Source organism: Leguminivora glycinivorella, chromosome 7 (genome assembly GCF_023078275.1).
Source record: "Leguminivora glycinivorella isolate SPB_JAAS2020 chromosome 7, LegGlyc_1.1, whole genome shotgun sequence".
In the NCBI taxonomy this organism is placed as follows: Eukaryota; Metazoa; Arthropoda; class Insecta; order Lepidoptera; family Tortricidae; genus Leguminivora; species Leguminivora glycinivorella.
This window is the reverse complement of record NC_062977.1, coordinates 2,767,080-2,788,517: the sequence shown is the minus strand read 5'-3', so window position 1 is coordinate 2,788,517 and position 21,438 is coordinate 2,767,080. Positions and strand designations below refer to the sequence as shown.

General features: G+C 38.9%; 1 protein-coding gene across 1 annotated transcript in view; it reads left to right on the top strand.

Annotated features, from left to right (window-relative positions):
• Positions 1 to 20,612, top strand: part of LOC125227996 (leucine-rich repeat flightless-interacting protein 2) — a 23,213-nt gene extending 2,601 nt beyond the window's left edge. Inside the window, 10 exon segments of the mRNA XM_048132433.1 lie at positions 650 to 665; positions 8,759 to 8,885; positions 9,324 to 9,362; positions 9,365 to 9,441; positions 9,684 to 9,830; positions 10,155 to 10,236; positions 10,239 to 10,406; positions 14,832 to 14,963; positions 15,686 to 15,873; positions 19,074 to 20,612. Of these exon segments, the coding sequence (XP_047988390.1) occupies positions 650 to 665; positions 8,759 to 8,885; positions 9,324 to 9,362; positions 9,365 to 9,441; positions 9,684 to 9,830; positions 10,155 to 10,236; positions 10,239 to 10,406; positions 14,832 to 14,963; positions 15,686 to 15,873; positions 19,074 to 19,184 (1,087 nt within the window). The 3' untranslated portion in view covers positions 19,185 to 20,612.
• The last annotated feature ends 826 nt before the right edge of the window (positions 20,613 to 21,438 follow it).

The following is a 21,438-nucleotide window of genomic DNA, read 5'->3' as shown; positions in this document are numbered from 1 at the left end:
TCAAAACCGTCTGGAGGAGACGCTCAAAAATATCTGTCACCAAAGCGTATCCAGATCTAATAGGAAGAATTTATCCTAGGAGTATATGTACGCCCTACGCCCATAAGCACTTAGTCTGCAAATATCCTGATTCACGCTTGAATCATTGAATTTAGAACCTGTTTCCTTACATATAGCCAATCAATACTCATTTATCTATTCCCACCTATAAGTTGCAAAATCTTAAGTTGATTCATACGTGATTCATTGAGTAAGATACCTTTAGCGAGAGCCCTTTCCCTTTCATCCTCTTGTTTAAACTGTAGTAGTAGTAGCAAAGCAAACAGTAGGTTTATGGTCAACAAAACCTGCACAAGGTCGCTGCTATCTTATCAAAATTTCTCTTACGTACCTTCCAGAGGCCGCTCTAGTTTTCTCAAGTCACTGCTGTTTGCATAACGTGCCCTGTAACTGAGATTTAAAATTCTTTCAATTGTCGCTGTGTGTTTTACGTGATTTACAAATTAGCATCTATGTTACGTTAGTTCAGCCGTGGATAATGTGAGGCATATGCCAGTGATACTTGTGCGCGTTGCGGTGAGACCTTGTTCGCGAACTAGCCGGATAAAGTATGACATTTTCCGGAAACCTTACTGAGTTTAACTGCCAGGACTGTTATCCTTTACGTGAGTGATACCAAGTTTATTCTAGATTAAGGCCATGTTGATTTAAACTGTCCTTTTGAACTGGAGTTTCTAGGTTAGATTATCAAAACGAACGCCTGTCTGTGCTCCTATTCTAATGCAAATTATGACCATTTAAAGAGCTACTCCTAATTTGTGTACTTAAGTTTTCGTTGTTTCACCAAATTCGGCATTAGGAGAGCAATCAACATGTATAATAATAGAGTAACTTCGGTCATACAATGCAGCTCAACAAGTGCTAAAACACTTGTATCCACTCCACTCCAGTGTGCCCGTCATCGCAAGTCGGTTTGCACGTGCGTTTTTGTGTGGATTGTCTCATTCTGAAGCTTCCATTGAATGTTGTTTAATGAGTGAAATGTCTTCTCCGGAGCTTTTGTTGCGCGTCGCCGGCTTGAATCTCTGCTTCTCTATGTGAGGTTGTCCGTCGTTGCCTAGCTGAGTAGCTGCTTAATGATCATGTGGACCCACGAGCGTAACTTTATTGTATTTGTTAATAGCTAATGATGTCATCACAGTCAAGGGGCTTCCTGTTGGTCGGAGAATTGTTCCAGTAATAGTTATTTTATTATTTACTGTAAAAAGTTTTTGGTTTGGTTAAGCAAACGAAACTATTGAAATTGGAGATTGGGTTTCTCTGCTAGATTGGTATAGTCGGTTTTGTTTGTCCAAATGTTCATCATGCAAATCTATTTTAAAGCATGCGGTTTCGCGCGCTCATGCTTAGTGTTATTTTTTATTTTAGGTATATGTCGACTCGAACCGATAATGTTAAAACATTTGCGAAAATATTTGTTTCCGATGAGATCATGAGCTCAAACAAGCGACATAGTCGTAGGTATAATTCAACGCTATCGCAAGAAATCAATGTTTTACTCCGCTCGCGGCAATAATATGGAATATTACTTCCCATGTTCCCATTATAATTCATTATATTACCTAAACAACCTACTTAAGCAAAAACCATTTTGTCCTTTGTCTTCTTTAACTTCCCTTATTTAGTATTCGTATCTACACTTGTATGCTTTTTTTGGCGTGAGCCTGAGGCTCCATGTCCAACCTCCATCATAAGTTCCATCTCTTGGGGCGCATCTTCATATGAATAACTTAAAAAAATAAAGAGCAGACTTAACAGTTTTAAAATTTTGACTTCAAACACTGAGAGAAATTTAGCATTGTGAATTTAACAAGTTCGACTTTGTTGCGGTTTATCCGTTTTGAATCAGCCAAACGTATAAAGTTTAAAACAATATGTGTCAGGTTGTTTTTATAAAATCGACTTGTTGATTCAAATATATTGCCGATTCAAATGACAAGTAGCTTGTTGTTTGAACCAAAGAGCACGTAGGCGCTATTTCTAACCAAAAATCTTGTTGAACGAACATGAAAAACTGGTTGTATTTTCTCTCTCAGTGAATGCACGAGAAATCACTGTAGTAGGTGTTTAATTTAAATGTTCATTATAAAGATTTATCCTAAAGGTTCAAAAACTGTTTTACATAGTCTCTCGATTCGATAGTCGATGTGTCATACATGTGTCCGTGTCAGTGTAAACGAAACAAGACAAGCCCGACGTCTTCGCTGACCGAACGAAGTGTCGACAACTCGTCCGCACTCAGGTTACTCGGGTAATTATTGTAATTTATACGCATACACAAACATTTCACGTACTACGAGATGGACGCTTCACGCATAACTTGGCTGTCAAAATACTTGTACCAATTGGACCACATTTTTGGTGATGTATTACCATTATAAAACAGTCCACAGCAAGCATCTTATCTCCTGTGATTCTTAGCGTAGTTATAATTATGATATGACACTTGCAACATTTCAAACAAATTCAGCAGAATATTTTTGTTTATTTGGTGGGACATAATTAATTATAATCATATGCTTGTTCTGTTCGTTTAGGTACAGAGAAATGTGTATGTTCTTTACTTCTTTATCAGAGAGTATTGTAATTTTGCAAATTATTTTATAAGTTATGTACCAGTATCACCAACATTAACGTGGCAAAAGAGACCACATCCTCATTGAATATCTTATAACGTCGGTACTTTTGGGAAGCAAATAGCTAACTCATAGTGGCAAACCAATATGTGAAGTGTAGGTATATTATAAATACAAAGTCGTTATCAACAGTCACAAATGTAATAATGAAATTGATCCGTGTATCAGTAACCGTATTGGAATATTGGTGTTAACAACATGACTAATGCGGCATATCGTTCGCGACAGATGTTGGTAATGCTGTATATGGAACAACTTTGTTATGTATGTCGTCTGTTTGTGTGAAGTTTACCACATATTCAGCTTAAGCTCTCTCAAACTCGCGAGTTCCTAATACCTCTAGTGTCAGACGGCTTTTGAAGTTCGGAAATGTTCGTGCCCTAATCACGTCTCACGTCTTAGTAAGCTGACAAACAATTATGGTAATTTTAGAAAGGGAGATGTCATGCACTTCGTCACAAGCAAAGTCAATTATGTTCTTTTTAGGAAAATTGTATTACTTATTATTTTGGCCTTCAGACGTTTGTCACATTATATTCAAGCGTTTGAAATTCTGTTTACTGACTGGCCTTTTATATCCAAATAAAAGTTAACAGACTCATTCGTTCAGTCAGACCTTGAATTACTGTGTCCGATGAAGCATTAGTCACACATTCGGATTCGCGACAGCTTGCACAGTGAGAGGAGTGACCTTTTCGTCCTTCGCCAATGTCCAAAGTGACGTCATTCTCCGCGAAGTTCACGTGGCTCGGCTTGACATATGTGAAACGAGTACCTGCATGGTTAGCAACATAAGTACCTTGATCATAGTTAAACTTTTTTCTTGGTAATGAGGTTTGTGAATGCCGAGTTAATTTTGGTAAGCGTACCATACGCTTATGCGGAGTCACAGTATCTATTTGTTCCCCGCTATTCCTCTCTTCCCGCACATACTCTTTTATATTATTTTCGTTACTTATTAAGTTATTAGTAACCATCACATTCGTATCTACACAAACACAAGTGAATAAAAAGTAGCATTCACCCGATTAGCTGTTTTTTTTTTCGTTTGAACTGAGCATGTTCTGTCTAAGTAATCCACGTAAGTAGTACAGTCTATTCCGCAAATAACCAGTAAACAGAGTTTTTACGTGTCTGTAGCGGTTCAGGAAATCAATTGAGCACAAAGCACATCAATATTATGCTTTTCTATCATTTCCACTTTTATCAGCAAACTCACCAAAATGACTGACACTCCATGAGTTTTCTCGGTTCTAAAATTACTACACGAACAATAGCATCTTATCGAATTCCTTCGTTATCACTAAACGATAAACTAATGTCTACTTCCATTAACCTGTATTCCGATCCTCACTCGATCCTGCTAAACTCGCTAAAGTTACGATAGAAAAAAAACCTAAAACTTTTAAGAAAATAATTGATTATAAGGCAGATATCTTATTCGGAAGCAATAGAGGCTAGAAACTTGTAAATGCTTTGGGTAGACAATTAAATAGGTAAAGGCTAATTTAAATTGTAAAATTCTTAGTTTTTATAAGTAGGGACGTAAATATTTTGCATTAAACAACCTGCTATTGCAAAATTACAATCGGAATGTGGTTCGAATGCTTAATTAATGTCATTTGATTCAGACTTAGCGTCTCGTTGCAACTAAACCATGCATTAAAATGCAAATAGTCATAAAATGAGCAATGCAAAGCCACTTGCTGGCCTTCTGCTTAAAAAGTTCTAGGAATTCGATTATCAAAATCGTTCTGTGCTAAGTTTTAGTAACGCTCTTACTCCAAGAATGTATGGAAACTTTAACTTTAAGGTAACTGTACACTATTCCGGGATAGTAAAATGTGGTACATTATTCCGGGATACTTTGGTTTTTGTCGCAAACTAAGGAAACTATCAGTAAAATCTTAATTTAAGGCAGTATTTTATTAACTATAGATCAAATAGAACCGAAAAAGTCGATTTTCGAATATCTATCATATCTTTTGAAGCCGTGAGGTACCTCCAAACGCGTCAGTCGCAACCACGCAGTGGTTTCTATGGGCGTGTTTGACGGTGAGCTTAACGCGGCAGCGGAACTTCTTAAGGGTTTACTGTGAAGCGGGTAAGTTTATTTATATTAAATTTGTATCATAATTGTCTTATAGTTATTAAAAGATATTTATATCATCTTTTCAAATTAATTTAAAGCATATTTTAATTAAAATACCCGCTCCCGGAATAATGTACACCATTTTGACGCGGTGTACATAATTGCGGGAGTATCCCGGAATAACGGAAACACAGTCCGCAATGTTTTTATGTTTTATTACTATTTGCGGTGAAGTATATTTATATATTTGATGTAAATTTATTGAGTAAAGATTACAGATTATAGTGACATAATTACGGTACATATATTTTTTAGATTTTAGTCTCATAATTGAGTACGAAATGTATACTCGTTGAGTAATACGTGCGAAATATTGGAGTGTGGCATCGACATTAAATTTGTTTTATTTCACAAAATTAAAGCACAAAGGTTACTTATTTCGATGTTTTGAGTATAATTGTTATATAATCTCCCAATGTACTAAGAAAAATCTTGTTTGTCTTTTAATATAGTCTTCGCTTTGACTGCCGTAATTAAGTACGACTTTATATGAGTGTATCTTATTCCGGTATGCCTATATAAAGTATATTAAAATATAAAAACACAAAATAAGGTATAGAGACCCGACTATTATGTTTTTAAACTTCCTTAGTTAGCTAAAAATCTTTATACCGCATATTGGTTTGTCCGTCAGTCAGTCTGTCCGTCTACGATTTAGCTCAATCATTATTACTACTAGAAAGCTAAAATTTACATGAGGATAATACATAATAGGATAGACATATATAAATATAAAATAGTACAAATTAGTCAGACAGTCAATCTGTGTAAGAACGGCCTATAATATTTATTTATTTAGTACTATTTATTTATATATACATACTTGAATAACGTATCACCACCATATATGTATACGGTGTAGCTCAGTGATCACCAGTACCAAAAAACTGAAATTTTCACGAGTACCGTGCAATTTTTATAACCGGCAATACTTCTGGATTGAAATTAAATTTTGAAAAAAAAAACCCCCGACATTGTAAAGCATATTTCATCAAACATGGCTAAAGAACACTCTCGACTAATTCAGCTTTCAAACGAAAAAACTAATCTAAATTGGTTCATCCATTCGAAAGCGATGCCTTAGACAGACAGTAAAACTTATAACACCCTGTCATTATATCATACAATAGTTATATTTCCCATACCACCCCATTGAAGCCATACCAAAATTGTATCCCGGAATAATGGGCAAACTAAGGGTTAAGTAAAACAACGGTAATTTCTATAAATTAGAAGTTACGATGCAAAATAGTGTTTTAAATCCATCGTAGAAGACTTATCCTTAAAATAAAATAATTAACACGACTAGAAACTTCACATTTTTTTACAATCCTCACTCAAAGTAGGAAACGTCTTAAGTTCCCGTAATATGGGACAGTTACCTTACCCGTTAGCGTTGGTATTGTTGGAAAAGTTGGAACCTCTTTATCGGGCGGACGCTTCCCGTTGCCCGCATTTTACGGAATTTTATTTTTCACGACCCCTATACTTTATCGATTTTAAAAAAAACCTAGCTTAAGTACTTCCGTTGTACTTCACTCTGTGCTTTATTTGGCTTTGTTCAAGATCATAAGTTGTGAACGTTGTAGATTTTGTCTTTCTGTATTGCTTTTACAGCTCATCGGCGATATGCTAATAACATCGCGCGAGTAAATCGACGATTCTTGGAAAGACTGAATAAAATGTACATTAGGTATCTTTCATTTCAACTGAATCAATTTATTCTCTTCAACTTTCGCCAGTATCACGCATGTTTTCCGCATTGTACCCAAGTATCAAAAATTCGGTTTACAATTCCAATTGTTTTCTAAGTAGACATGACGTATTGGAATGTTAAGAATGTTGTAGACATTTTCTTCAGAATAGCATTGCTATCTTTACAGATGTCGATATGTCGCTCTCGCATAGGTCTCTTTAGTCATCAAAAGCGATGTTTCTCGAAATTGCACCATAAATCGTCTGAAATAGACGCTAAGGCCAGTAGTATACAGATGTAGTGCGAAAAGGGTTTCCTTCGTATTTTTCCGGAAGAAGCAGATCAGCTGGTACATCTATTATTCATTTGTAGGTGGTGTCAGACGGTTCTAGTAGTGATAGAATACCTATAGCCTATAGTAATATTTGTCACATTACAGAGGACTTTCTCAGAGCATCTTCCCGGATATCGTTGGTTCAACTCTTGTGATAACTGATCATATGTATATCGTCTGGAAACTGTACTAATATAAGAAGAACTAGACATAATATACCTAATTTACCGTTAGCAAACAGCCCAAACAGGCGTGTTTTATGGGCGTGAGTCAGCCTCCCGTCTAGCCGAGGGGGTTGCCCGAGCCTGTATTGACGCAGACACTCCTTAGCCTGTACTCCCTACATTTTATGACTGTTATATTTCACTCGTATCACTTAATATACTGTTAATGTACTTGTCTGAGGCTAAGGTAGGTAGTAACTAAATCCTAAAATCATTCTTTACGTATGATCACATTGCAGGATTTAGGAATTGGATAGTCTTACCTGCGTTTATTGTAAGTTTTTAGATTGCGATTGAATGTGCTAGTCGTCAGTCTTAAAGTGGAAAAGGCTATTTCGAGGTTGATATCAAATTGCGTCGTAATTTTGTTTTAAATGTAAGTCACAGAATACCTATACTAAAATGTCTCCTAATCACGAAACCTGAGAACGTTCACCGATCATCGTCACGTGTGACGTCACATACTTATTCCTGCTGCTCTGTAAAACTATTACAAGCTGTAACTCGACGCCTAGATTTGGCAACAACTCTTTGAAACCAGAACCCCCTAATCAGCCAGAACCGACCATTTAACCTAATTGTTAATGTTGCCATCGCCGGAACGGATCGAGTTTCATTGTCTAAAATATAATTCAATGACGTTACTCCTTTTGTTATACATAATTATTTATAGTAACTCTTGTTATGTATGTAACTCAAAACTCAGCGTTATTTTTTGAATGCGGTTTTCCTCATTGCTAACTTAAGAACTTGCGACACTTCCTTCGTGCAGTCACCGGGAGTAACATGTTGCTCTTCAATAAGCGCGTATCACGTATGTTTGCGGCCTTTGAAGAATAACATATTATTGCGGGTGACTGTACATGTTATATAGTAAGTTATTTCCTATTCAATGAGGTGCATACTTCTTACGTTTGAATCGACGGGTGCGTGCAGTCTTGAGAAATGGCCTTACAATGTTAACTGATCGAAATCTGAACCGAAATAGGCATTTCAGTAATTAGGTACATATAACTGCGTTGTTTAAGTGTTATCTTGTCTATTATTCTCTGTGTTTATTGCGCTATAGCAGCGTGTAATATTTTCCTTATTTTCCCATGTAAGTTCTCTAGTGATTATGGATCTGGCTTACCTACTCAGACCCGTAGACAAGTGGCCAATCGTTCCGTGGCGAATGAGATACGCATTTGTTTATGTAGCACTTATTACGGTAGACTCTCTAGAGTCTCTATACCGAGTAGAGTGATAGAGAGAGTTGCGTGTCTAACCACGGAGCGTGAGCGTTTGGCCACTTTCCTCAGAGTTCTAAACTGCATGCGCACATCGCGCACTCACTGATCACTGCGCACTATTGTTAATATTGTTATCATCTTTTACAAAGTATTACTGATTGAAGATTTCTATTATCACTTTGTAAAATCAGATCCATTCAACTCGTTGCTCACATCATTTCTGAAGGTATCGTTCATCTTCAAGTCTTATTTTCCTTACCATGCTAGTGAGTATAGGTGCTAAAAGCGCAGCAACCTGGCAACCGTACCTATTGTCTTCTGACCTTACAGTTCTATTTCATGCTATAGGATAAATTATAAATAAATCCTCTCCTAAAGATCTTCATTTTGTTCAGATATCAATGTATTTCTGTGTCTTTTTCAGGCGGAACAACGGCTAGCGGCGCGGCGGGCTGCGCGGGCGGAGGCGCGCGAGATCCGCATGCGAGAGTTGGAGCGTCAGCAGCGCGAACAAGAGGACCATGCTGACAAGGCCTACGACATGTATGCCGGTACGTAGCCAATATATACTACTTCCTTTCTCCTTTTCGTCGAAACGGTTTCGTCATGTTTCGTCGGTTCAATCATGTCATGAGGTTTCGACTCATGACTGAGGGTCGTGACCATCATAAGTTGCTATACGTTGCAGTGCCCTCCACTCGGGCAGATCTTTTGCCTTCCTAAGCGGCAACCCCACACAGGTGCCCGAGTACAAAATGTACTGAGGAGACGTTTTTTTAAATTACACTCGGGCGGCGCGGCGCGGGCGTCCGTTCCGCGTCTTACGACGTGCGTCCCTTTTGTGTATTTCACGCCTAAGAGATCCCTGGAACCCAACGCGTGTGACCTACTTGATTGTGCTGAACCAGCGCGTGGGTATTATACAGTGAACTTTTAATTCATAAGCAACCATATGGATTTTAGTGAAGAATTTTGTCTGTGTTTTGCAGAGACGGTGGGGCGGCGGACAGGCACCCGGCTGACGGGGCTCAGCCCGCGGCGCTGCACTCGCCGCGGCGGAGCTCCGAGGACTCCGCTGACGACACGTTCAACGTCAAGGACCTTAGGGTAAGCCCTACAAACTATATTGTTGCAGGATCATAGGAGATGAAGCATTGAAGAGCAAAGAAATAAGCAATACTCTTTAATGTTTGTAGTCTGGCTCTGTCGCGCCAATACGATAGAGATATATATCTACGAGCGTTTCGTTTCGTGAGCGTTTGTGCATTCGGCTACGCACGCTGGACTGTTCACGCGTTCTTGCAGAATGTTGATGTAGATTGAAGACAGTGTTTTAATTTCGATTCCAGGGGGAGTTAAAAGAAGTAGAAGAAAAGTTCCGCAAGGCGATGATCCTGAATGCGCAGCTCGACAACGACAAGGCTGCGCTCGGCTACCAGCTCGAGTTACTAAAGGATCGCATCGAAGAACTACATGAAGAATACGCACAGTTACAGGTAAAAATACACGAATTTATCGTTGTTTATGAATAAAACAATTTTTTTTGGCCTTGGGGATGTTTTGTAGCAACTTAGATGCTTACTTGCTTTTTCTGGTTACCTTCCGTGGGGGTTTAGACACTGACTCATATCTTGGGCAGTTTGGATAACTTTTACCCAACCCATATCCCTTATACACCCAACTCTAGGTTTACGGAACGCTTTCAAGTTTTAGACAAAGCTAGTGGATTATTAATTTTGATAGTTTAGTCTCAAATCAAGTTTCATAGTTTGTATTATTTTGTTCTTAGACACATTAATGATAATAACTTCTACTTACAGCGTGAGCACAAAGAGAAATGCTCAGCGCACGAGCGTCTAAAACGCGAGCACGCGTCCCTAGAACGCGAGCTCGGCGCGGCGAGGACGCGGTCAGAGCGCGCGATATCGCCGCCTCGGACGCCGGGTTTGCCTTCGTCGACGCCGCGCCCGCGACTAACGGGGAGGAGAACCAAGTGTCCACGATACCGCCGCTGGCGCTAGTGTCGCATCAGAATGAGAAGTTGCTGAACGACGCCGGAGAGGGAACGTTAGGTAAGAACTAGGATATGTACTAAAAAGAAAGACTGCGTTCGAAGATGCCGGCCATGGAAAGAGGAACACAGGAGACGGCGATATCGCCGCTGGCGCTAGTGTCGCATAAAAATGAGAAGCTGGTGAACGACTTTGACTTCATTGATGCCGCGTCTGCTACTTATAGTCCATGGGCCAGTGAAGAAGTCGGTATAATTTGGGGTACTAAGTTTCCTTTTTACAGCAGTTAGGTAGGCTTATAAGGATGTTAAAAAACCATGATTGCCATCTCAAAATGGTAGCTAAACAAAATGGCCGCCAATCCAAGATGGCGGATATTGAGTTTTAAAAAATCGACCATAACTCCAGAATCATTGGTCCGATTTCATTTTGTTTTTTTTAAACGAAGGGTCTTTTTGTGTACTCAAATACTTGTCATATTCATTGTTTCGATAAATTCAACCATTAGTTAGTAATTAACGAAAAATATAAAAAAAATATCTTTTTTTCTAAGACTTTTTGTCAAAAATCATATTTCTACAAAATACCTTGCATATTATAATTATTATTTAAATGCAGAAAAATAGTGCCATTAATCACCTTTAATTTGATGTATAAAAGATACAGACTTAATTTACATAAACACATAGAGGCTTAATTTTAATTCTGTCTTAGGTTGAAATTCACCGTTGTGCATACAGTACTAAAAGCTTCAGGTCGAAGTTGTAGATTACTAATATGCTGTTTTTAGTATATTTCTGCAATTGTACTTACATATTAAGAAAAGAACTGAACATTATAGTATCCGAAATCCATTAGCTTTAAGAATATAATAAAATATGTCATAGGTAAAGTACAGTTTTAGATATTTGTATAAAATTTCTTTAGTGATGCAGCGCCAACCAACCGAGATAATACAAAATAAATAAACTAGACATAGTTGAGGTCCTATCTCATCACATTAACCTTTTGACCACCATGGGCGGATATGGCCGTCGCTGGAAATGCTTCCTAAGGACGCCAACCACGGCCATCAGTTTTGCCAATTACATTGGGGACCCGTGCGGGCCTTCTTAACGCCTAATTTTGCTCAAATAATCGCGATCCACGTCTGTCTGGTGTCCGGGGCACGACATATTCTTTTTCACTATTTGGCGTTTAAAAGTTAAGCCTCGAATGCAGAAACTCTGATCCGTATTCGAGAAAACTTATATTTAGTTAAAATAATCCTTGCATACAAAAGGTGAAGAACACACCCCAAAAGAAAAATAGTCTTGAGAAATGCACTATAATGCATTAATAAGGCATATCTATGAAGTATCCGACTACTAAACAACGTGATATAGGTACCTACCGAATAAACCTTAATTTAAGCATATAAATATATTACTTATTACCGCTAATGTAGATTGTAGAGCCAATACCACCAATATCAAGCCTTCAAGACAATCACAGGTAACAGATTAATTTTCTCCTAATTTTCTAACTTTTATAACAGGTCTTGTTTCTGAGCGATGTTTCCAAAACAATACACGCATATTCCACCTTCAATAACGACTTACGTGCCCTGGCCCGGCCCAAGCCCATTTTAGAGAAGCAATGCGATCTCTATAACTCTGGCCCGTCGCCGCATCAGCATCATCTCATTTCGCTTCCATCGTAGAAAGACATACCGAACGTGTTGTGCTCTATATGCAACTTTTATCCTCTTCATTTAGTACAATGTTAGTGTCCACGTCTCGCAAGCTTATGTCCCGGTGGGAAGTACCCAGTTACACACTGATCAAACATGTTGGTCTTCAGTGACTGGTATCCTTGCCCTTAATACGTCCTTTAGCCTACAAAAGCATCCAAGTCCTCCGTGTGATCTCCGCCGGCAGCGAGGCCGACCCAAGTCTCTGTATTGTGTTATGGTTCGCCACAACCCGACGTTTTGTGCCTATTTTGCGTGATGTGGGGGATTTAGCTAGTCCTGCCAGCTTATCTCCTCGAGAAATCCTATTAGACCTTTAATGCTGAGTAGGAGAACTTTGGAGAGGTCTCTCGGGGATCCGAGATGTTTTTTTCCTGTATGGAGCCACTCTGCTCACTCCATCATCAGGTGAGAGGCACCCTCGTCACAGGGGAATGTTCATAGCATCTGTTATGAAAATATGTTTGTTAAATAACTTTCCCTAGTTGAAGGAGCGTCTTTGTGAGTTTTCCATTGATGCTAGGCTCGGCTTGTTTGACTGCAGCATTTGATCTGGTTTTGCCAGTGTGTTGTGTATAGTTTCCTATTGAGCATACCTTGCTGAAGGGCATCGGGAGAATCGGCAGTCGACCCCAGCTGCCTGGCCAGCTCGTAGGCCGCATCATCATCTCGAGATCCACTGTGTCCTTTGGTCCATTGGATGATTTTGTTATTATGACTTACCTCCGTTAGTCGTTTATGGCATTCCTTAACCCAAGCTTTATTTGTTGTTCCAGATAACTTGTCCTCTGTTACTTATTATAAAGGCTGAAATATGGAGCTTTGGATAAGCCTGTCCTTGCCGTAACTTTCAATTTGTACATATATGTTTAACTACTTTAACCCAACACTCACCGACGGCATACAGTTCCTCCAGCATCTGACGGGAAACATGTGCTTCTTTGAAGATGACGATGTTATCCGCATATCGAAGATAATTGAGGCATACATTCATACATCTATCATCCCTATTGAGGCTTTTAATAAATGCCTTACTCTTTAAAAACTTGGCCAGATTGCATAACCCCGGAGTTCCTCTCTGCTAATTAAGATTCGTCGATACGGGTGCTAACTTTTCTTCTGATTCAATAGCAGGTTGCATAGAAACATTCGCATTTTGGTACACCTTTTATGAAAATTCAACTCACGTGGGTAATTAAAACGTCTGTTATTAACGTCTTCTAACGTTTTTCGTTCGGTAATGACCAACAATACAGTCATGTTAATAATATTTGGCTCTACTTTAAGCGGTGAAAAATGTCTCAAAGTTTGTCCATCCGGTATTTCACGGCTTCGTTGTTTAGTAATCGGTAAAATATAGGTAAGGAATGAATGCTGCTGAATGAAATATAGGTGAGGAATGCTGTACTAAAGAACATTTCAAAGTTTGCCCGAATTCTGGGGGTGCTCTTCACTAACCCGCTCGTGCGTAGGTTTTTTTTTTCATATCTGAGAGTCCTTGAATGCAAAACGATTTTCAATCCGGAATACGATCTTAACCCTTAAACGCAAGATGATGACGGAGTATTCCGTCTCCCAGGCACAATCGCAACAGAATTGCATTGCGAATTCGCGAATATATGAGCGAAATTATCCGTCCGTATGTCCGTATCGTTGGCGTCCTTGGCAAGAATTTCTGGTGACCACCGTGGCCGTCCGTGGCGGTCAAAAGGTTAATGGTTCTATCTTGACAGTATCGACACATGTTAGTCATAGTCATATACCTAGTACACTTAAATACTTAATTTTTATCATTGAGGTGTGTTGCACAATATGGTATCTAAACAAATTTTATCCTAGTACTCTCGAATATCTACATACTATCATGTTCAAAACTATTATTCTAATTGTACAATTGCTAAAACAAACTAAAAACAGTATATTTGTACCTATAACATCTTTTAGTACTGTATGCACCCCAGCTGCACACATCTTTTAGTACTGTATGCACTCCAACCTGAAGCTTTTAGTACTGTATGCACAACGGTGAATTTCAACGAAGGCAGCTTTAAATTTAAGCCTCTATGTGTTTTTGTAAATTAAATCTGTATCTTTTATACATCAAATTAAAGGTGATTAATGGCACTATTTTTCTGCATTTAAATATTTATTAGAATATGCAAGGTATTTTGTAGAAACATGATTTTTGACAAAAAGTCTTAGAAAAAAGAGATTTTTTTACATTTTTCGTTAATTACTAACCAATGGTTGAATTTAGCGAAACAATGAATATGACAAGTATTTAGGTACACAAAAAGAGCTTTCGTTTAAAAAAAATAAAAATGAAATCGGACCAATACTTCTGGAGTTATGGTCGATTTTTTAAAACTCAATATCCGCCATCTTGGATTGGCGGCCATTTTGTTTAGCTACCATTTTGAGATGGCAATCATGGTTTTTTAACATCCTTATAAGCCTACCTAACTGCTGTAAAAGGAAACTTAGTACCCCCAAATTATACCGTTTGGCAAAATTGGACCAGCTGGCCCATGGACTATTATGAAGAGGAGAATTAAGTGTCGATACTGTCGATGATATGAGAAGCTGTAAAGGGTTCACGAACGAATACTAGCTAAACAAATGCAGTTAGAATGTTTTTTTCGAATGTAGATTTTGTGTTATATGTTGGCTGTAGAAAACTAAAGTTTATCTATGGTTTAGTAAACTATTTTGATCCATACATTATTAATTGATAATTATGTCATGTATTCCAGATGTCCGGTTGCAAAAGCTGCTAAGCTCAAAGCAGTCCCTGGAGGGCGAGGTGCGGCGCCTCAAGCTGCAGCTGAACGAGGAGCGCCACAACGGCGTCGCGCGCGCGCACGACCAGGACCTCGAGTCTGAATGTGAGTGCTAATGTTGCTAAAATAAATAGTAGATTGTACAACAAGGGCATAATAAAATAGAATAGAAAACATTTAACGCCACAACAAAGTACAAATAAAACAGAAGTCATGCAAACAAAAAACATTAGACGCTAAAATAGGACCCCCACTTAGCATAATGCCGCGTGACCTATTTTTACCCAGGGCAACACGAGGCAAGGTTTTAACTGTTTGGTTATTGAGACCGATTACCTTAGTCTTAGAAGACAATTTTAGTTTATGCTCTAGACCATAAAAAGCGATTTTATGTCGTCAAAGCACGACATAAAGGTGTATTTTTTGAGCACGAGAAGTGAAAAAATAGTCGGATGGATACTAAACTTATCAAAAAATAAGTGCTTCTAAAGTAGTGCTTCTCATATTTTTGGATCGATGTTGATTTTGTCAGATAAAGATTTTTTTTAGAGAGACGAATGTACTATTTTGTGATCGTGGGTAGATTTGCTTCTCGGTTCCTTCGGTGTTACCGGTGTGTGCGTGTATGTTTTTGCGGTTTCTTTATTTGATGCCGATCGGATTCTTTATTCGGTATTATAATTTAAGTTACGAAATAGCACGTTAAAGAATCGAAGGATAAGGTCGGCGTCCGCTCGCGGCTTAACAATTTTTTTAATTAATCCGTTTCCAGCGCCGAGGGAGGCCATATAACACGTAAATACAAAATGATAATTGTCGTATTTCAGTGGAGGCCCTCCGCAAGTCCAACGCGGAAGCGAAGGCGCGGGCGGCGCGCGCCGAGGCCGAGGCGGCGCTGCAGGCCGCGGCGGGGGCGCGGCTCGGCGCGCAGCTGCAGCGGCTCCGGGCGCAGGCCGACGCCCGCGACGACGCCGAGGAGCAGCTCAAGCAGGAGCGCAGGAAACTGCAGCGCGAGGTGTGTATCCGACGACGACACTACTTGTTAAAGACGACTGGGAGCTTTACGAACATAGGATAGGAGACGATAGGCTCGTACCGTTTGCTGACGGTCGATCGATCGAATTCAGAGACCGGTAAACAGTGGCCGGGTCGGTGAAACTTGAGCCGAGGTAAACGTGGGGCCGACGCTAGACGCGACGCCGAGGAGCGACTCGAGCGGGAGCGCGGGAGACTGCAGAGATCGGTGTTCTAAACTCTGGGAATCGTAGACTCGCCTGTACGATCTGACAGACGACAACTCTCGCTTGCATAAGCGAACGTGGAAGTCGCGAAACCGCAACGTTGCGCGCTCGAGCTACCTCTCCGTCTACTTTCTTAGGAGACTATCTTTATACGGAGGCCTCATAAATAGTGTTTAGAAACGACAGTGAATGACATAAACTTAATTAAAGCTTAGGACGTTTATTATTTTTCACCGACACGACAGGTAATGTTAAAAATACTATATTCTATAACTTTAATATGTTTTCAGGAAGTCGTTGACTTCTGGGCCGTTATCAATAATGGCGATAGTTAACGGTACGGTGCATTTGTGCGTGCCCCTAATATAACTTTTACTCGACTATTATTCTCTAATGTACAACCATTAACAGGAATAACTACACAAACAAAAAGTATCTTTATACATTTTTATTACGAGGGCTGATTGGAAAGTTCGCGGCCTGACCATTAAAAAAAAAACTTAGTTTCTTTTTTCTGCCGTCATTTTGAACTGTCATTATTTAGTTGTCATCCCGCGAAATTTTAATTAAATGCAATATTTTAAAATAAGTTTTCCTCTCATTTAAAAATACGTGTAAGCAGTTTTTTCACAATGGATAATTTGGAGCAACGTGATGTAATTAAATATCTCCATAAAAAAGGATTGACTGCGAAACAAATTTATGAAGATATGCAGTGTACATTAGGGCAATCCGGTCCATCATATACGATGGTAAAAAAGTGGGCAGCTGAATTCAAGCGGGGACGAGTCAGTATCGCAGATGACCCTCGCTCCGGGAGGCCAACTACTGCGACCAATCCAAATAATGTGGCAACTGTATGCAAAACGATAATCCAAGACCGACGGTTAAAAGTGAGAGAAATAGCCGACATCGTAGGCATCTCCTATGAAAAAACTCAAAACATTATAGTTAACGAATTAGGGTTTTCCAAGGTGTCGGCGAGATGGGTTCCAAAGCTCCTTTCAGTGGAACAAAAAATCACTCACTAACAATTTCACGCGACTGTCTAGACCTGTATGAAGCTGACCCTCAAGACTTTTTGGACAGATATGTTACTATGGATGAGACATGGGTCTACCACTATACGTCCGAGACTAAACAGCAATCAAAACAGTGGGTTCGTGCTGGATCTCCGCCACCCAAAAAGGCAAAGGCCATTTTGTCGGCAAATAAAGTTATGGCATCAGTGTTCTGGGACGCAAAGGGTGTAATAATGGTTGACTATCTCCAAAAAGGTACGACTATAAACTCGGACTATTATTGCGAACTTTTACGTCGATTACGTCGACTTTTACGTCGACTTTAAAAGTAAAAAGACCTGGAGTGCTGACAAAGAAAGTTCTTTTCCACCAGGACAATGCACGCGTGCATACGTCACTAAAGTCAATGGCAGAAATTCATAATTGCGGGTTTGAATTATTGCCGCATCTGCCTTATTCACCCGATTTGGCACCATCGGACTTCCATTTATTTCCAAACTTAAAAAAACACATGGGTGGTAAGAAATTTTTGACCAACGACGAGGTCCAAGCTGAAGTGGATACCTATTTTGAAGGCCTGGAGGAATTTTTTTTAAAAGTGGTATAATTTTTTTTTTTTTTTTTGAAGTTTCATCTGCCATCGGCTTTCTTAGCCATAATCAGATTGTATGGTACTATTAATAACATTTTCCCGGTGGTGGTCCATTAACCACCATTCCTTTTGTGGAGAGAGGGGGCGTTATTCTCTCTGGTCTAGTTCCAAGATCTTCCACCTTTTGAGTCTTGTGTTGTTACTGTTTTCATTTAGTAGGTCTCTAGCAAGTTCATTTTCATGGATTGTGAGTCTTTCCTTGTATTTCCTTGAGAAGCTATTTACTTCCTCTTTAATGTGTCTGTCTAAAGTGGTATAATGGCTTTGGAATCCAGATGGAATAAGTGCAAAGACCTTAACGGGGACTACGTAGAGAAATAAAAATATTATAAAAAAACTTTGGTTTTGATTTCATACTTAAGCCGCGAACTTTTCAATCAGCCCTCGTATTAAAAAATATTACCTATTTAGACTATTTAATAACTTTGTCCACACACAAATTCTGCAATTGACTGTACGTCGAGTAAATGTTACAACAGTAATTTAGTGTTATTAAACACTAAACTGATTTAATAACCACTGACCAAATTGTATATAAACAAACCCAACCACATATGCCACCAAATATTCGCATGATGAACTTATAATTTTGCCCTGACATAATCATTGACTGTACATTGATCCATTTATATTATAAACCAATTTAGGCACTGGTCCCACGGCGAGCTAGCAAACTATGAGCTATCGGCTATTTGTGCGACAAAAGATAGTCGCTCCCGTGTCAATAAAAGTGACAGATGTATTATAGCTGAGCTATTGACTATTTTATAGTTCATCGCTCAGCTATAAAACATCTCTTTCTTTTGTTTACACGGCAACGACTATCTTTTGTCGCATAAATAGCCGATAGCTCATCGCTTTACTAGCTAGTGGTGGGACCAGTGCCTTAACTTTGAAAATAAATACTCATAATGATGTACCGCAAATCCTTGTATAGTCCTATTCAAATAAATAAATAAAAATATTTTCAATGACTTAAATTACGTGTAAATATTACGTTGTTTTTCTAAATGTGTTCGTTTTTTGCTCTTTGATTGTATATAAATCCTAGTACCAAAAACAATACACGTAACTGTCTTTTTTCGTAGATGTTCCATTCCGCAAAATACAAATACTAGTAATTGAGTTTTTTCCATAAAATGGCAAGACATTTAAGTGTGTTGTTATTTGCTGAACTTACCTACTAAAATATAGTTTTTTTCATAATTTTACACCCATAAAATTTGTTTTAATGTAAGTTTTTGCTAAAACTTTTCACGAATCCTATATACAAATAAAACCTTTATTTATACATTTCCAGGCCCGCGAAGCCCTAAACCGAGTGGAAGAGCTGGAGACGGAGAACAGCCACCTCACGAAGCGCCTCGACAAGCTCAAGAACGCCAAGTCCGCGCTGCTCAAGGAGCTGTGACCCGGCCCCACGCCGACCCCTATCTAAACATACAGTCTATATGGCCGGAGGCTGTTCAACACTTGGGTCACACATTGGGTCGTGTTTAAGCTCCAACTTCCTCGTCCGTGTGACGCTCCGGGCTTTCGGCCTTGCGCGGAGCTCGGCCTTCGCTGGGCTTCAAACAAGCTCACGAAGACCAATTCCGCGCTACTCAAGGCGCTGTGAGTTGTGAGTCACAACACAACCCCGTACTTCAGCCTAATCACACGCAGTCTATATTATAATCACTATTTCAGTCCTAGCCGAAGTGACAATCGATGACGCTACGTGGCCGTCGAAACGCAGTCTGTCTCTGTCGTGCCAGTAGAGGAGAACTAGCTACTAAACGTTTCCGATGCCTTAGCGATTGTGATGTTGGCTGGTGCTCTGCTGTGGCTTAGCCCGAGCATCATAAATATGAACTCAGCTGTGACAGAAGAAAGTCTAAATTACAATAACGCGAGCTGCAATCATGGCTTATTCGCCCGAAGGCATTGTGTAATACATCAATACCTTAACCCGATGACGTAAAGTCTAATTGTAAGTTGTGTCTTCAAAAATATTTGCAGTATATCATATCTTGTGTGCTGATTCAACGTGTGGCAATACCTAAATGCAGTATGGGACACTTGTCTGATACCAATCAACATGTAGCCATGTAATATAATGTAGGTAAAAATGCTGAATCTTCAGCGGAATGGACTACCATGCCATTGCCATGTATGTCTGCAAATTTATCTTGAACAGGAACGGGGATAAACACGCAATTTTTTATTGTAATTTATTTAGGTTTTGGGAATGGAAGTCCATATGAACAAGCCGTGACATGTTATACACCCAAACAATTTGGTTGTGTTGTAAAACATTTAATAATTCTAATATTTGTAAATTGCTTGATAATGTTAATTTTTGTATAAATAATCATGTGTATAATTAATTTGTTTTAATGATAATTATTTATTCCTAATGCATTGAATTATGTTCGTATTTTTCTGTATATTTTCTATTTTTATTTAAGAATAATGAATAATGATAGCTTGCCGATATTTCGCTTCGCGTACTAATATTAAAATTTATTTTATTACTTGCCATTCGGTATCACAAATTTGATTTATTTGCAATAAAATGGAAGAGGAAGTACGAATGGAAGAGTGGGAAGGTCACATGGTTAATAAAGGGGGTAATGGAGACCCAGTATAAGATAACATATGTACATGCATTTATTATTATTGGCTTCATGTAATTTAGCTGGTTATTATTTCGATAACGGTAGAAATAAAATAACAGCTTTTTATAGACAATAATTGTAAGAAAACCTTGTGATTTGTCTGTTATAAAGGGCCAGCTAAACTATAATTAGTCAGTATGTCAAAAATGAGGAGGCACATTGAAAGGTTTGGAGGCGCACTGTTGCCCAGTCAGAAAAAATCTTCCAAAAACTTATGTGATTGACAGTGACGGCAGACGGTTATAGTAGCACCCCCTGGCGTTATAAAATGTCAGTTTGCTTTCTCATTGTACATTCATCGGCTATAATATGTTAATTTTGGTATAAAAAAAAATGTGACACGGTCTTACTGCTCTACAAATAAGATCGTGTCAGATATTTTTGCGACCTTCGAACAGTAACATATTATTACTGGTATGTAACAGCCTGGCAAAAAAAAAGTAGAAAATAATATGGGCGCCCAACGTTTATGTAAACCGACTTTCATGTGGAAACTATTGTGACCCTTTTGTATGAGAAGAGTTAAGTGTTGCCAAAGAGGATCGAGTATTATAGAGAGTTACTGTCAAAGTAAAATGTGCAATCACAGTGCATAGACTGCCATCTCTCGACACAGGCTTAAAACTTTTGAACCTCAGTTTTGACAATTTGGCCCATATTCTAAGCTTGATATGTTTTAAAATGTCAAATATTAATATTAGCGCCATCTAGTTGAGCGTACCCCAATGGTGTAATGCCATCTAGGCCACCGTACCTTTTTCTGTATGGTACTGAGGTACGTTTTTTTCTTAGACTATCTGTCTATACGGAGTTATATGTCTTTGGTGTTGCTATGATAAAAAAAAATAGTTCTATTTCTTCTCTTTTTTGCCAAACTGTAACCTACTCCCCGATATTAATTCTGTGATATATTGGTTGATTAATGTGTAAAATGTTTGCTCAAAGGTGTCCCACGTTATGTGATAGCGGGCTGAATTGAAACTTCCACCGAGCGCGTCCGCGGTA